Consider the following 17,102-nt stretch of genomic DNA (forward strand, 5'->3'; position numbering starts at 1 on the left):
TTAGAAAAGTGCAGCGCCTAAAAAAATTCTAATGTATAAAGCCGTACGTACGCACATACCTACACACTTTTCCTTTATACATCCCAATTTGCAGGAAGTAGAGCAGAGCTGCTGGTCCGCCCTGTCACCACCCATAAAAACATATGTAAATTAGTATAAATACCTGGAAGGCTGCCACCATGTGAAGCAATAACCATGGCAATGTCCTTGTTTGTAGCAGTATAAATATTTCTAATAATTATAATAATACATTTTATTTAAAATGTACTTTCAGGGCACATTATGTCACCTCAGAAAAATAAAAATAATACAATTTAAAGAAATAAAAATCAAAATTAAAAAAGACAGCAAAGAGATAGTGCAAACACCTTAACAGCAGAGCGCTCACAGAGAGTCATTTCAGTGGGGAATGTGAATGTTTATTCTAAATAGTAGAATTGTGCATAAGTTGTACATTTACAGAAACCACTCTATTATAATAATTAAAAGTAAGTGCTGTACAGTAAGAGAATCAAGATCATAACTCATTTATTGCCTTTGATTGAGTTTGTGTAATTGATAATATAATAGTTTTATTATAGTTCTTAACTGCCTTTTAAACCCACCGTTACAGACATGTACACGCATTCTGTAAAGGCTCCCCATGTATAAAGATATAGATTGAATTAGAGGCTATGGGAAACTTTGTTTTCCACATATCGTTTAGTTTTTAGGGCAAAACTTGCACTCCTCTCGTTGGATATTTCCACCTGCCACTTTCCAAATAGGTGTAAATTTCATCCAGATTGATCAAAGCACAGTGACAAGTTTGGAATCTTAACAAGAGAACAACTGACCTGAGGGGAACAGTAACATGTCTGAGCTGGCAGTGGACCGTTGTCAAGACATCATTGGCTTTTTTGAGTGTGGGGAGTTATGAACTGAGCATACAACACAATCAGTATTAGCAGCCAGCATATTAGTCAACATGTTACTTTTATTTACTTTCAAGTTATTTTCCTTTACATTTCCAAAAGCTTTCTTACCTGGTGTGACCCAGTCCAAAATAAAGGTATTTTCTATTGAGTTAAGTTCATGGAAGGAATAATAATTTAGAATGTGTGAAGCATTTTTGCTTAAATATGTTATAATTGTTATAAATAAGTATTAACAAAAAGAAATGTACTAAAAACCATTTTATAGGAAAGCAATCTTCACCATATTTTATTTTGAAAGACTTTTGTTTGTAAGAAGAAGAGGGGTAGGGCAAAGCAACTTGACTGGTGGTTGGCTGAGGGTCAGGAGGGAGGGAGAAAAAGAGACAAAAATGAGAAAGGAAAGAGATGAACCACGCAGAAAAAACATGGCGGAGTTATTAAGAATTGAGTGTTTTTGCAGATATTTCAACTCGATAGCCTGTTAATAGATATCGACTCTACACTCTTGTTTCCAACTACTGTGATAATTTCAGACCGGAATTCACTGTACAGTAGGTGGAAAGTCATATGTCACAGTGAATGGACACTGAGTACTGTGAAGTAACTCGGTTAACAGAAGACTTAACTATTTATTGTAGAATAGTATTTGGAGTTTATTATTCTTGGTCAAAGCTATGTTATTGGGTGAAAAGAATAGAAAAGTACTAGTGTATTATTACTCTACAGTGAAACTTAAAAGTTTAAACACGAGAGTGTTATTATTTGTAAATTAATGGAGTTAATTAACTCAGGGGCCCTTACCTACTTCAAAGGGGTATAATTGGGCTACACTAGGTCAAAAAGCTAGATGATATTAGGTCAAAAGTTCTACTTTTAACCTAAGTACACTTTGGTTAATTTTTGAAGAGGATCCCAAGACCACAAACTTACCGCCAATTTTTGGAACTACTATTCTAAACTGTGTTATGTTTTAAAAAACTTTGAGCATTCGTTTTAATTAAGGATGTACATGCTCAAACAAGGACCAGATCTAGGCTGGCAAAGGCAGTGTCTCACAAGACAGGTTTTAGTTTTCACATTCCCACCACACAATGGCAATGATTTCGACAAGATTTTTCTATGAACACTTTCAAAAAATCCACCATGTGTTTTGAAAAGCAGCCCAAATTTTAACAACTTGCACAAACCTGTTTTTTTTCATCCCAATATGTTCAGAAGAAACCCAGTTGGGTGGAACTCAATTGACGAATCCAACCCCATTGACCAAAAAAGAAAACCCAATGTGTACACACAGTATAAACAGCTTGCAAACATCTGAAAGAGGTAAAGAGGTAGGATCACCATTTTAATACCAACCCCCCCCCCATTTATTAAGATTGATTTGTTTTCCCCTTTTTGTACAAGTTCTACAAGAGAGCTTATTATTCCCCTGATAGAAACACACTTATTCAAATTTCATGAAAACATTCAGAAAAACACACTCATAAAAGGTTCACACAGAAAAAAAGAATAAGCAGAGGAAAAGTTGGGCAGGGAGAGGACATGACAGTGTTTCTCAAGGGGATCCTGAACATAAGAAGGTTCATGCCTCTCTCTTTCTTGCATTTTTCCCTCTCCAAGTCAGTGCGTATGCACACGAGTGTGCCACCTCCCACCGGAACCTCCTTCAACAACTGCAAAACTAGGACGAAGCCTGAGGAAGAAAAAAGACAAAGGCAAGACAAAGGCACATGGGAAGAAACTCAGATGGTTGGGTGAAAAGTCAAAATGGACAGCCAGAGGAAACACTTGAGAATAGGCCAACTGGTGCAAAGGCTGATCAAGACAGATGTAAGAAGCAGAGGCAGGAAGAACACTAACATGAAAGAAAAGGGAAGCAAAATTTTGTAGAAACAACAAGACACAGTCCAAAAGTGGACAAAAATCATTTTCAGAACAGCTATTATTTTAAGCACCTCTGGAGAAGGAATAGTGCAATTTCAGAACATTCAAATAGGTCTAAAACTATTTCTTTTGTGATGCCCTCACTATGCTCTACAGGACTCAAAGAACCTCAATAATTGAAATTGCAGACATGTGCCGCTACATTCTCCATTACCCTCAGTCTGTATTTTGAATACTCAACAGGTTGCTATGACGATCCCACAATATTAAATTTTCCTAATATCGCCCTCTCAAGATGCAGCCACAAAAACATGCTCACCCTGTCACCATGAGTAAAGTCATTCACTGCCACCATTAAGCTCAATCCAACACATCATGATGCTGCCGCCACAATAATAAACCCTGGGTTTTTTCTGCAGAAGTTCTGTTTACATGCTTGAATTGTCATTTCTGATAAGATTCAGAGCTTAGCCTCTGCCACAGTCGAGCTGCCACATTACATACATCATGGTCAAACATTGTAGTGATTGGGTGAAATCAGATGCAATCATTTAAAAGTTCAACTGAGTCCACGCTTCCAGCAAGCAATTGTTTCTCAATAGTTGATGGTCCGGACCCTCTGTCAATGTCAATGTCAAATTTATTTATATGGCACTTTACAAACAGGTGTAAGACTGCACCAAAGTGCTGTACAAGAACTGAATAAACCAGGGCATAGAACAAGTGTCCGGTTAATACCAAGCTAGAACTCTTATGGTGTGGATATTTTTTTGTTGTTGTTTGTTTTTTTAACGTGTCAAATTCTTGTGAAAGGAACTCATAAAGCTTCAGCATCAACAGACATAAAAAACAAAACGTTATCTGTTTGCTGGAAGCTTTTTTTAGAGGAGCCTGCAATTATCAGTTATCCAGGTATCTGTGGATAACTGATACCACAGATACCTGAGACGTGCTAACCTGAGTTAAATAAATTCAGATAGATAAATTTGAATTTTTTAAATATATTTTAAAAATTACCAGTGTTTTTGCTAAAATGTGAACGATTAATATTTCAAGTCTTCAGTACAAAGCTATATGCTTTTTGAATTTCTATTTACCATTTTGTCTTTCTGAAATGAGTTTGGAACCACCCATCAGTTTCAGTCTGACTGAAATTGGAATGCTGTGAGGTGCATTTAGGACTGAGAAGTGACAACAAAGCAGCAGTTTGAGAACGAACTGCTGAAGTGTCTGGAAACTGCTTGTTTAAGGGGAAACAGCTCTATTAGTCTGACACCACTCTTTCCCAATACTGTCAGTTTGGACAGCTGCTATTCTTCCCTTATCTACTTCTATATCAATTTGTGTTTCTATTCCCGAGTTGTCTGGTGAAACACACCGAGTCGGACATTGTTCAGGCTGGGAGAGTGGAAATCACTGTACAAACACAGGGTGAACCATCAAACCAAGTGATGTGAAAATGATATTGTATATAGTGATCCAGTGTAATTATGATGAACCTGTACCAAGCCAAAAACTCAAAAACTAGAGCTAATGATCTGCAGCAGTCTAGTGGAGTCGATCCTAATGCAGCATGGAATGCCAACTTCACTGCAGAGAGGAAACACCCGCAGCAGGTCACCATGGCAAAACACATCGTTGAGGTGGAACTCACTGTCTCTGCACTCAATCTATGCTACCAGAGTAAAGACTAAGGAACAAATGGTTTCATCAGGATTAAACACACCCCTAACACCCTTAACCTGGCCCGGAACGGTCACCTTCAGCCTTCTGTCCAAACCTTCATCAGATTATAATGACTGTAAACAGAAACCAGTAGTAACACATGCAGCATGGCACTGAGGACAACAGCTCTGATTACAACATGTTTTTGGGTCTGCTCATTTTGTTCTCCACCGCAAATATTATGCATTTTCTCTTTTTTAAACAAATCTGCAAGAATTAGCCTCAATCCTCATAAATTATTGAATATTTTAACCCTTTAATGACAGTATTTTTTTTAGCTTTAATCAAAAGCTTTTGTCCCCCTCCCTCATATGAATAGAAATTGCTTCAATACATAAGTTTGTATTACCCCAGCCTGGGAGTGTCAAAAAATGTCAGCAACATTAATAATAATCAATTTAAATTGTTTATTATTAAGTTAAAAATCATATTTAATTTTTTTTTTTCTATCAAGCAAAAATACTTTTCATTGACCACTGTCTCATTTATGTAAGTATGGCAATTTATATAAATGGGACTTGGGCGAAGGGACAACTTTTGACAACTTTTCAGAAACAAGTTAAACACGGATGAAATAAAAATTGTCCCCCAATGACCATGGTTATGAAAAATTAAAACTAAGAAAGCACAAAGAATAAATCTATTTAAAATGTTTAAGCTCTTCCTTTCTGCTGCAGCTACAATGTCTGTTGTTTGATTATATTGTATTTTTTCCTGAGGGACAGCCTCATACACTTTGACTGTACTATGTATAATGACAACAAAAATATATTAATTGAAAAAAGAACTGCATCTAACAGATATTAATTTGATTCATTTGTACCTGATGATTGATATCAACCATGAGGTACCAGTGAAAATAACTACAGGCCACTGAAAGACGATGAAAGAAGAGGTGAGTACTGCACTCTCCTCCTGACCGTCTCCATTTGAAGCAGTCGGAGCAGATATGAAACTCCTCTGTTGGTTCTGACCTGCTGAAGCAGAGCTTCCTCATCTCTTTCCAAACTTCAACTTCTGGTGTGAACCAGAGCACTTTTAGGAGTGCAGGTCACGACACACACCTCCCCCTCAACTCTTTGAGCATCTTCGCTCTAAACCCACAGAGTTGATCAATTTGTTCTGTTTGTGGTTTCAAAACTGAGAGCTCAGAAACACAGAGCTGAGGAGAGCAGCACACCTGCACACAGCTTAGTTTGTGACACATCCATGACAGTGTGGGATCTCTGGAGGTAAATTGAAATTTCAAGTGATCATTTGTCTTTCTGTGCCATCTGTGGGTGGTGAAGTTAATCCAAGGAAACAACAAAAATAGCCTTTACAGTAAAAACAGCCTCAGCAGCAGGCCTGACATCTTACTGTCCCTTTCCTGTCTCAGACATTGTTTTCAACCCTAATCTCCTTTCATCTTAAAGTAAAAAGATACAGGATGTTGAATGGGTCTTGGTTTCTAAAAAGTGATTTCCATGCTGTGTGACTAATATCCAGCATAAGCTTCTGTAATCTCCCAATTTACGTCAATATCCTTCTGTGCGTGTGCGTGTGTGTGTGTGTGTGTGTGTGTGCTACGTTAGAGCAGATAAATGATGCTAGGATTTGAGGAGACCAGTCAGATTGCTTTGTATTTGCCTAATAAAAAGCTAAAGGATATAAAATAAGTGATAATATGAGTTGCTGCCAAGACAATGACATTAACACCCAGACCCAATCAAGGACACTGTCGGTATCTCTTTGCTCTCACACACTCACACTTCCAACATGTCCTCACATCCAGAGAGAGGGACTGCCTGAGATGGGGAGAGAGAGAGAAAGAGAGCTAGAGAGAGAAAGACACAGAGAGAGGGCAGTGCAGGGCATTATCTTGATGAAACAGAGCTTGATACAGTGAGCCAAGCCAACGTGAACACAGCTCTGCTTTCTTTTAATGGAGATTACACACTAAAGGTCCACCCTGAGCTCATCATGTTCAATACAGTGTACAGCTACATCTTTGTGTGTGTGTGGGTGTGTGCGTGTGTGGGTGTGTGTGTAGAGGGGGGGAGGGGGGTGCATGGGTGTGCGTGCTGTTGTTGAGCTCTCCTTCATGTAATATGCTGCTATCCCACCACACTGTTACCATACACCTCCTGACCTCAAATCTGGCAGCCAATCAGATCTCCCGTCCATTCCTGAGCCTTGCAGTCATTCCATCATAAAGGTCGACAACTTCAACACATGACTCAGGGCTTTAGGGTCTGATTAGGGCTGGGCGATATGGCTTCAAAATAAAATCTCAGATTTTTTCCATACAAAGTTCCTTTTGTCACACCACTCTCTTTTGTAAGTGGTGCGATGGAGTATTTGGGCCAGTTGTGAAAATGTTGAAATAATAACAATAATACTATTGGCAAAATAAAGGTTCAATTTTACCATAAAAATGTCTTTAATTTACAATAAAAAAGTTCTTGTAATGAGAAAAAAAAAAAAACTTGATAGACCTGGCATGAGCAGCTCGGTTTGTGTGTTTATTCACAATTGGTTCACTGTTCCTGCTCTTGAACATATTTTATATTTTATTTGCTAATGTGTTAGAAAATAAAATATTTCTAGTAGGTATTATCTGTAAAACCAACAACAAAGTGTACCTTCCAGATGATTAATATTCCTGATAATTTTTTTGTTTTTTTGTTTGCTGGAGATCTCAATATTTTACTACTTCATTCTCTGAATATTCTGAATTTATTTTTTGGTGATATAAGGACTTAATTCCTGTGTTATATTGACTTTATTTTCAACTTTACTCTTTTAATTAAAATAAAAAAAGTTGTTGTTTTTCCCTAATACTCTATCATTGAGTCGACCTGAATTTAAAGTCCAAATAAACAGAAGATGTGAAACACGTCTGTTAAACAAAATGATCGCCATGGATGAGCTGGCTTCACTCTAAAACTCAAGTACATTGTTGGACAGAAATCCAGATTTTCCAAAACTAAAATCTTCAAAAACCAAAAATTTGATAAATTGATAGAACTGATTTATCACCCAGTACTAGGTCTCATCAGACGTGACGAGTCAGGAGTAAATAGTCTATTTGAATCTTTAACAATACTTTCTGATAAGCCTTAATATATACTGAATTTGACTTCTTGACTTCCCAACTTATGTAAAGACCCGCTCTCTGGTCGCCCTGAGTCATGCCCTGAAAGATTTTTAGACCTCAGGCTTATATAGCTGCACCCTATACAGAGTGCCATACAACACAATTCTTCCTCGTAGTCCCACAGTTTTCCTTCTTCCCTCTGTGACATAGTGAAGGTTGCATTTAGATCATACATACCTCCTTGTTTACATATTTTCTTGCCCGGTTTCCTGGCACATTCCTTGGATATTCTTTTGACTGTAAAATGAATAGAAAACTAAAGAATAACATGGAGCTCCTGGACGCGCAAAGCACACAGGAGCTAGCATGCACACACACATACGCACACACCCAAACACACAGAGCTGATTGACTGAAAGAGACTAAGAGAGGAAGGAGAGGAAAAACAAAGGAATGGAGAGAAAGAATGAATCACACCAGCTCAATCAGAGCAGCATTCAGTCTATCAGTCAGCCAGCCAGTCATTCAGTCAGCAAAATCAATCAGTGATGATCATGACAACGACTGTCTTGTTTAATGAACTGTGGCCTTGTGGCAGAGCACAATACGTTATGATGAGGTACAGACATGGGGGGTGTAGTGAAGGCAATAAGGAGAAAAAGGATCAAGAAATGGGATGGAGGAATTAGAGGACAATGTAGAGAAGGTCAGACAAGACAGGATGGGAGAAGCTGTGAACGGACATTAAAGTTCTGTCAACACATGTGCACACTGCTTTCTCTTATACAAATTACTTCCACATTCTCAGGTTGGATAAACACCGGCATGCACATTAAACATGCAAAGGTCATGCTTTTTGTATACTATCAGACAGAGATGCACTCTCACACTGAACATTTCCCAACAACACAGATGCTCTCTAAGCGACGGTTGTGGCTTTATTTCTCTCAGCCCTTCCACAACTGGCCTGACCGCTGGGCCTGCAGACCTACTCACCATCCTCAGTGGGAACGTAGATGTTGAGATAGAGGCAGTCCTCGCTCTGGTCCTGAACGTAAGTGGACACCACATCGATGCTGTTGGTGAACCAAACTGGCAGCATAACATCTGGCAGACGGCCCTCCACAATGCTCTGAGGACACACCGGAGCAAAGTGTGTGGCATTGTGAATGTCCGACCAGGATGCCGGCATGTCCGGAGGCTGGAAACGGCGCTCGCCGGTGGGCGGGGTGGCATAGGGGACGCCCAGAAACTGGATGACGGGCCCCAGGATCTCATTGTTGAGCTCCTTCTTAATGCCGCGCAGCCTGCCGTAGGCGGTCGTGACCACCGGGTCATTCTCGTCCAGTTTCTCGGCCAACACGGCAACCGGACACAGCAGAAGCAGCAGTCCAACCCATGTTAGTGTAAACACCCAGAAGCCCATGCCCAGTGATCTTCTCTTTAGCTCACATCCCATCCTCCTGCCCCTTTTCCTGGCAGTCTGAAAGAGAGCACTCCAAGTTTCTGAGTGGTGCCTCCACTGAGACATGATTGCCAGTTCTCAGCTTAGTTTTTTATCCTTAATGAAAATATGTTCAGTTAAGCTTTTCCACTTATGCCATGCAGATGCAAACACAAACAAAATCCAGGGTGACTTGTGCAGATGACGGCTGAAGTTGCTAAGAGCCCTTTTTATAACCCAGTGAGCTCCAACCATCCAGAGGAACGGTAGCAGTCATTAATTTTCTTCCTGTACATCTGAGAAATATTCCTCACTAGATGGAAAACACTCCACAAAAAAGTCCTGTCAGCATCCTCTGAAGGAAAGATGAACACTTTCATTTTCAAACATCAATTCTTGGGGGTGGAGCTGCCATTCACTGAAGAGTGTCTGTCATTCTGAGTTGTAGATGCAGGAGTAGCGGCGCGGTGGCGATCGTGGTTTAAGGGTTGATTATGTCGAGAGGTCTGTCCTCTGCAACGGAAAAGAGAGAGAAAAAAGCACCAGTCAGCAAACGTAGGAAGAAAGATAATCACATTGTCAGATCAGTGCCCTTTATTCTCACTTTTTATTTATACCTTTTATAGGACATTAAATAATACACCATTAACATTAATTTTTATCTTATACACAAATGCATAGGCATCCATCAAATAAATAGGAGACTTTTATTTATAGCACATCGCCACATGATTAAACTTCACAGTGCAAATAGTCTATCTGTATGCAGAGTTTGTTCAACAATTAAATTTTATATGAATCAAATACAGCATTAAACCATTGACAGCTTTAATGACTGTTTCGCCTGGGAACACTTGGTCCTTATAAACCTGGTGTATGTAACTTCAGAATGCACACCTCTTTACGCCACAAAATTTGCTTAGACACGGATAAAGATTTGATCCACTATCAGCAGGATATCCAGAGAGAATTATCCCAGGAGACAAGGACTCAAAGGTTCATCCACCAGAATCCAGACAACAGGCAAGACAAAGTACCTAAGCTGTTCTGGAAACCCACATAGAACCTGCAGGCGTGGCCAAAAGACTCGGTAGTGACATAAACATGCTTTGACGAAAAGAAGATAGAATAACTACAATGAGGTGTATAATTTTAAAAATATTCCTTTATGACAAAAAATAATCCTGATATTTTGATATGGAATAAAATGATCAGCTGACTTCTCTCCTCCGTCGATAGGCTTCTCTTGATTATGAAACCCATAACTTTTTGTTGGCCTTTACACTGTAAATATTCTACTCATATCTCATTCTCTACTGTCAATGTATTATTTCATTCCTGAAAAAAGGTACTGTGAAAGAGTGCACTATTGCCAACTCCTCAGCAAGGAAAGTAGTTATTTGGAGCAGCTGTACTGCTCACTGCAACTGCGTTTCCAGTAATGCTGTATGTGTTGTTGCCAGTGAAAATGAAAAATGATGGTATTTTGAAAAAATGTTGCTGGACCCTCATTGAAAAGTCACTAAATTGGCAACAGTGCATAAGTGGTTACTTGGTTTTGTGCTTCTCCAAGACCTTTAGAGAAGACCAGGGCATTATAGAGCATATAAATGATAATGATAAAAATGAATTGGTGCTTGAGCGTTAAAGTCTCTCAAGATATCACTTGAATTTAAGTTAGCGCTTTAGCCTTAGCTTCTACTAAATAACATGCTGGCATAGTGCTTTGGAATTATCAGAGCTAATGTTTATGATTAGGGCTTTAGTGTTAATGCAACTAACTCATTCGTTAGCGGTCCCCATCACTGACAGATACGAATCCTGATGTTATCCAAAGGAGTGGTCTTACTCTCAATTATTCCCAGGAACATTTGCAGAGTGATATCAAAAAATACTTCAAAAGAAACTGCCATGAAAAGAAAATGTGGTGATAATCTGCATTTTCCAGCATGACAGAGCACCAAGTGACAAGGTACAAAGCATAAAAAGGATCAGAGATCAAAACAATTACATTTTGGACCCATGTATATGAAACCCTACAGATCAGAATCTCACTGAGTCCCTGTGGTCAGTTCTCAGAAAGCAAGTGAGCAAAGTGAACATAAGCCTACAAACCAGGATCTACTCTAAGCCCTAATAAGAAAAGATGGAATGCTATCAATCAGGATTGGTCCCAGACCTAACTGATGTTAGGGAAAAAAGGATCAACTCTGGAAAAATTGACTGTTTACTCACATCGACTAGAGGGCTGTTAGTGATGATCAAACACAAAACATGTGAAGACAACTGATGTTATGGCTGACTGCTGCAATCTGCTTCCAGTGTGTTATTACATTCTGGAAAGGAACTGACATGGAGCTAGCAGTGAAGATGCTTACAATAGATGGCATGTAAATGTTTCAATAAAAGTAACTATACTTAATACAAATATCTAAAGCTGAATGCTGGGCACAAAAACTAAAAAAAGTAAAGAGATATATATTTTTTTCCCTTTAGTAGTCCATGAAGAACCTGGAAAGCAGATCAATAGAATGATTCAGACAACATGAGTGAAATTATGTTTGATGCATTTAAGTGTTTCTGTCTGATTTAGATCCCTAATGTAAAACATTTTGGCCCTCATTTTCACTCAGTTTAGAAGCTAAACCATCTGAAGATGAATTAAAACCTTAAAACTGGACAAAGATCACTTTCGCTTCCGGAGAAGCTGCACGTACAAAATAATAAATTCCAACAGATGAGCTGGGTGGAAATGGCAGAAGGAAATGGAACAATTTCCTTCATGGGTTAAATGTTAGCAGCAGTGGGATAGTAATGAGAAAGAAGTGAATAAGAAAATGAAGATCAAACTACCACATGCAGCATAAAGAGGAAGTTCAACCCCTGTTTGAGTTGATAAAAGTGTTTTGATCATGACATTAAAACTTTTCACCACTGTAAGAAAGCTGAATCTTGTTATTGAGCACACCCACCATGTGCCTACAGAGATACAGGAAGACCAGTGTTTGTATTCTGAGCATCCTTTGCCACATAAATAACTGATGCACACCAAAGAACATGAATTATGTACATACATTCTGTGCACTTTTGAAATTCCTAAGCATCCATTTTCCAGCATCTCATTTGGCATGGCCCCATTTGGGACAGTTTACCTTTTTCATTTCCTTCAAATGACCACAAATACTATAAACTAAAACAATATAAAGCACTTCTTAAACTTGCTTGAAATCAACATCTCTCCTAAGTGAATAGAACACTATACATGATCTTTTTAGTTTGTGTTTAAAAATGCAATAGAGACAATAAATCCAAGCTGCTGACTTTGCTCTTCTATATCTGTCATGATGTTGATTGTTGAAATGTGGACCCAAATACATAGAGGCAGAGGCAGCAACTGAGTTAGATGATTTAATGAAAAGACACTGAACACAAAAAATAGAACATCGAAGGTAACAGCAAAAATTAAACCAAAAGAACTTCCAGTCAGGAGACATGGGGTAGAAACAGGGACACACAAAGGTCTGAGGTGAGTAGACATAAGGATCTGACAAGTAATGGCAGAGAATGAGGGGCTGAGGGGCAGGGTGAAAGTGGCACAAAGAAACTACATAGATATACAGGGAAACATAAAAGACTGAGGGAAGTAGCATAAGGGAACTGGAAATAATTCTAAAACTAAGCTAAAAGAAAACATAGTAAAGTAGAAAAAGCCAAAGATGAGGAGAAACAATGAAAGAACACAGACTAAAAGGAACTAGAGGGACTAAATATAGAAATAACCTAACTAGAATCATTTGTGTTTCCTCTCTTGCTCTCGGCAAAGGCGGACACTTTTTTCCTCTGCTCCCTCCCTGCCCTTGCCTCACCTGCTTGCTCTGTTTATGTCCTGTCTTTTTCTATAATTTTGGAGCCTTTTTTGCACATCCTCCAAATCTACAAATTATGGATCTAGTCAACCGGTCTCTCAATGCAATTGATCAAATTTTCTCGACAAGAAGACTGGGCACAGGAGAGACCTCTTGTTCTACGGGGACACACATGGCGGGATACACCCTGGATAATTCATGATACAGCATTTTTGTTGTTTGGAACTTCCAGATACCTGGCTTATCGACAAATCTGTGACAGACTTGGCCAAACTAGTGACTCTTGGCTATTGAGAAACAGTTGGCTTCATTATGAACCAGTAGTTGGTTATGAGGAAAAGGGATCAAAGACATCCATCACTGTCAGCTGTGTTAAGATGCAGCCAGATTCCTGACTCAGTAAGACAGAAGAAATTGCATAATATATATAAGGAGTAGAGAGAAGGGTTCAATAGTAACATAATATCTGAAACCTGCTAACGGACCCACACACAGCAGCACTGAACTCCATAAACCACTACAAGTCTTTTAATTTCCTGTGCTTTGTCTCATTTCTCCAGGCTTCTCATCAATCATTTTTGTGACCTGTACATACACACCACAAAACACACACACGCAAACACTAAAACAAATCATACATACATTTGTTATACTTCAGTCTTAAAAATAAACAATTTGAATTTTAATTGAATTATGTAAGATCATTACTTTAGTTCATAGTTAAGTATCAATAGTGCTAATGAACACAAAATAAGAAACAATAAAACTGTTGTATATGAGAGCTGTGTATAATTCATCATATAATGCATTATTATGGTAACTGCCATCTTGATGCTTGGGGATAAACTCCTTTGTTAGCTGCCTTTAAAAACTCAGCAGTTTTGTTATTTGTTCTGGGACATGAGAATTGCTAACTAAAGCCCTTTTACTTTAAGGAAAACTAATGTATGCTAAATGGTCCCTTAGGCAACTGCCAAAGACAGAAATGTGTAATTCACACATTTTTCACATAAAGATAGCAAGTAATAATAGAGGTAAGCAGAGCAGAACTTTGTTATCTCTCATCTGACAGCAAGCCTTGCAATTAAAGAGGCTTTAATCATTTTTTTCAGTTAATTGTGTCAATGGTGCAGCTGATGTGTCTGCATTATCATATGAGGCCACAACCATGACTGGTAATAGCCATTCTAATCAGTATGGCTGTAAAATTGACCAAGATCATGAGTTGACTACTTTGATATATGGGGACAACCAAGCCATGGTTCTATATGATTATGTAAAGAATTGAATTCTCAAGATGTTAACCAATTATGATTATGGTGAGAAAATGATGCTTGAGCTTCATCTGGTCTCAATGTTCAGCTTTAATGTCATAAAACTAAAACTAGGGCACATTTCTGAAACCCAAACACATTTTGGGTTTCAATAAACACATTTTAGTTTATTGACATAAATCAATAAACTATCATTAAAATTAAACAATGTGGCAATCCTGCAGCAGACAACAACCAGAGTTGTTGTCAAAGATGGTCAGAAAGTTTAAACAGACAAGTTTAGAGTTTTGACTGAATCTGGAAAGAAAGTCTTTGCTTCCAATATCAAAGACCAAAAGGAAAAGAGTTGCAGTACTCAGTCTGTGACATGACGAGACTACAGATAAAGATGGCAGCAGCTTGAAGTGAGGAAAGGGCAGAGTTGATTGATGCTGTAGGTGGTATTACTTGTGTGAGGCCAAAATACTGACAGGGATGACAGCCAGACTTCTCATCTAAGGGCAGGCAAGGATGGAGGAACTGTCAATGACAATGGAAAGATTGTGGGATTTGGTCTATGTGAAAGCTAGTCAAAGACTGAAAGCATTTTTTATTTCTTGTAAGTTTGAGAAAGCTGAAAGAGGACCACAGTTTAATCAGCAAGTGATAGTAAAGCAAGTGATGGAAGGCTGAAATTAGATTAAGGGGAACTATAAATCTTGGTGTCATCAACATAGCAGTGAAAGTTAATGAATATGAGCCTGAGACAGTCTGTAAATAATGAACAGAAAGGGTCCTAACTAGTTGTGGCTGAAGAAAGAAAATCTTCAAATGAATTGTCGGAAAATGTCTACAATTCCACAATATTACAGCATTCTTCATTAAAATAAAATTAAAATAATAGTTGAATATATATATATATATATATATATATATATATATATATATATATATATATATATATATATATATATATATATATATATATATATATATATATATATATATATATATATATATATATATATATATAACTTATATTATATATATATATATAATATAAGTTAATGTGTGTTATATTCACTTCTTGGGTTTGTTTTCACTGTAGCTTGATCACAGGCATGCAGCAGCAGGTAAAGGAAGCAATGCGCCAGTAAAAGTGAGCCATCAAGTCAACAAACAACTTCAGTTTTCCGTCTGCCAGACCTTACCTTCCCTTTGAAACATCTGTTTAATCAAATTATGTATTCGAGTTCCAGATGTAAGGCATTTCGTCCGACCAGAGCAATACAGGTTCTAACTGAGGCTTCTCAGTCCCTCCTGCTTAAACAGCCACACTGTTAGCCACAAACCCTCTTCCTCCTAAACAGTCATAATTCTACATAAACCACTAGTTATTGAAAGAAAATGACATACGCACTGACAAATGTAAAACATCTTCAACACTTGCCAAAGAATAGCAAGCAGACAGAAAAGAGGCAGCGTGAGTGCTGTGAAGGAATCCATCTTCATTGATTGTTCAGTTATTTTGCTAATAAGCCTGTAAAAATAGCAGCATTTGTCCCACAACAATGCTGATGCAAATAAAATGACATGATGCTCATTATGAACACATGAGCTAGTCAAAAACACACATGAGCTAGTCAAAAAAAAATAAAGCAAAGTATTTATAAAGCAAATACTTTGCTTTATAAATACTTTGATAAAGCAAAGTATTTATCAATTTAGAAACTAACCATAAAAAATAGGCCTTCTTAGAGCACACTAATATGCTATTGTTGTAGAATTTTGCAACTGGTATTTTTTTTACTCTGATTACCCTGCAGAAAGAGAATGGGGCTCCCAAATTTTTACAAATAATTAAAAGTTAAAAATGAGAACCTAAAAATGTCAATTCCTGAGGTAAACTGAAGAAAACGTGGAGGATGGACAATGGCCACTGAAGCAAAATGCAGAAAACGGACCTCACAAGTACACTGTAAAATATTTGAGGCACATTTAGTTGTGTCTGCTATTTTCTAAATCAAATAAATTTAGGGCATTTTAGATTTTGACCCTAAATGTCTCAGTTTGTGAAAGATAAACTTAAGTTAAGTTGTGATAACTTTTTTTTTTATTTTGTCAAACCACCAAGAGTTGAATAAACTGGAGTTATTAGGTTGGCACTTTAAAAAACTGACAGAAGAAAAAGACAGCAGCAAAAACTATTTCCCAGAGTGCTTAGCACCATGTTTTTCTATCCTGAGATAAAAGTGTGTTTCATTGATCTAACTTTTGTGTGTTATTAAGAGAAATGTTTAGTTTAATGCTTGAGTATAATGTCCTGTTCACACTACTTGTTTTTGAGCAGAAATCAATGTGAATTCATTAATTCATTATTATTAAAAATAAATATCAGATCAGAAATTGTGTTCTTGCAATTTGAAACAAGAATTTAAATTACTCTTAAGTAAAATAAGCAGTTATTTCAACTTGATATTAGAGAAATATGTGCACTTCAACTAAAGAACACATATTTAGCTAAGTGGGGGAAGGTTTTTTTTTCTTGCACACTGTGAAATAATATTTTGGTTTTACTTGCAGCATTAAGTGCAAACTGACAATTCAAGATTAATGAATTCAGAACAATGTTTAGATCAATATAATTTTCTTGCTGACTTAAGCTGCCTTTTCAAGGCATCAGGTGGACTTTCATTTTCAAGTTAAACCACCTTCAAATGTTTTACAGAGTAAAACAAGAAAGAGGATTAGTGTATGAATGGACTGCAGTTGCCATAAAGTAGGAACTAAAGCATTGGTTGTGCATTATTTGTTCCTTAGTATTTCTTCATTATTGGTGCCCTGCTATCTCTGTCCTTCATTTAATTCCCGTACTAATAGAATCAATAAAAGAGTTGAATTCTCTGAGAAAACAATCCTTCAGTGGTTGTTGGA

General features: G+C 37.6%; 1 protein-coding gene across 1 annotated transcript in view; it reads right to left on the reverse strand.

Moving 5' to 3' along the window:
* LOC122838891 (neuroligin-1-like) overlaps positions 1 to 17,102 on the reverse strand; it is a 215,610-nt gene that overhangs the window by 176,103 nt on the left and 22,405 nt on the right. Inside the window, exons 2-3 of the mRNA XM_044129921.1 lie at positions 8,602 to 9,562; positions 7,843 to 7,902 (exon numbers count right to left, since the gene is read on the reverse strand). Of these exons, the coding sequence (XP_043985856.1) occupies positions 7,843 to 7,902; positions 8,602 to 9,136 (595 nt within the window). The 5' untranslated portion in view covers positions 9,137 to 9,562. The remainder of the gene's footprint in view (positions 1 to 7,842; positions 7,903 to 8,601; positions 9,563 to 17,102) is intronic.

This window comes from Gambusia affinis, linkage group LG10 (genome assembly GCF_019740435.1).
Source record: "Gambusia affinis linkage group LG10, SWU_Gaff_1.0, whole genome shotgun sequence".
Lineage (NCBI taxonomy): Eukaryota > Metazoa > Chordata > Actinopteri > Cyprinodontiformes > Poeciliidae > Gambusia > Gambusia affinis.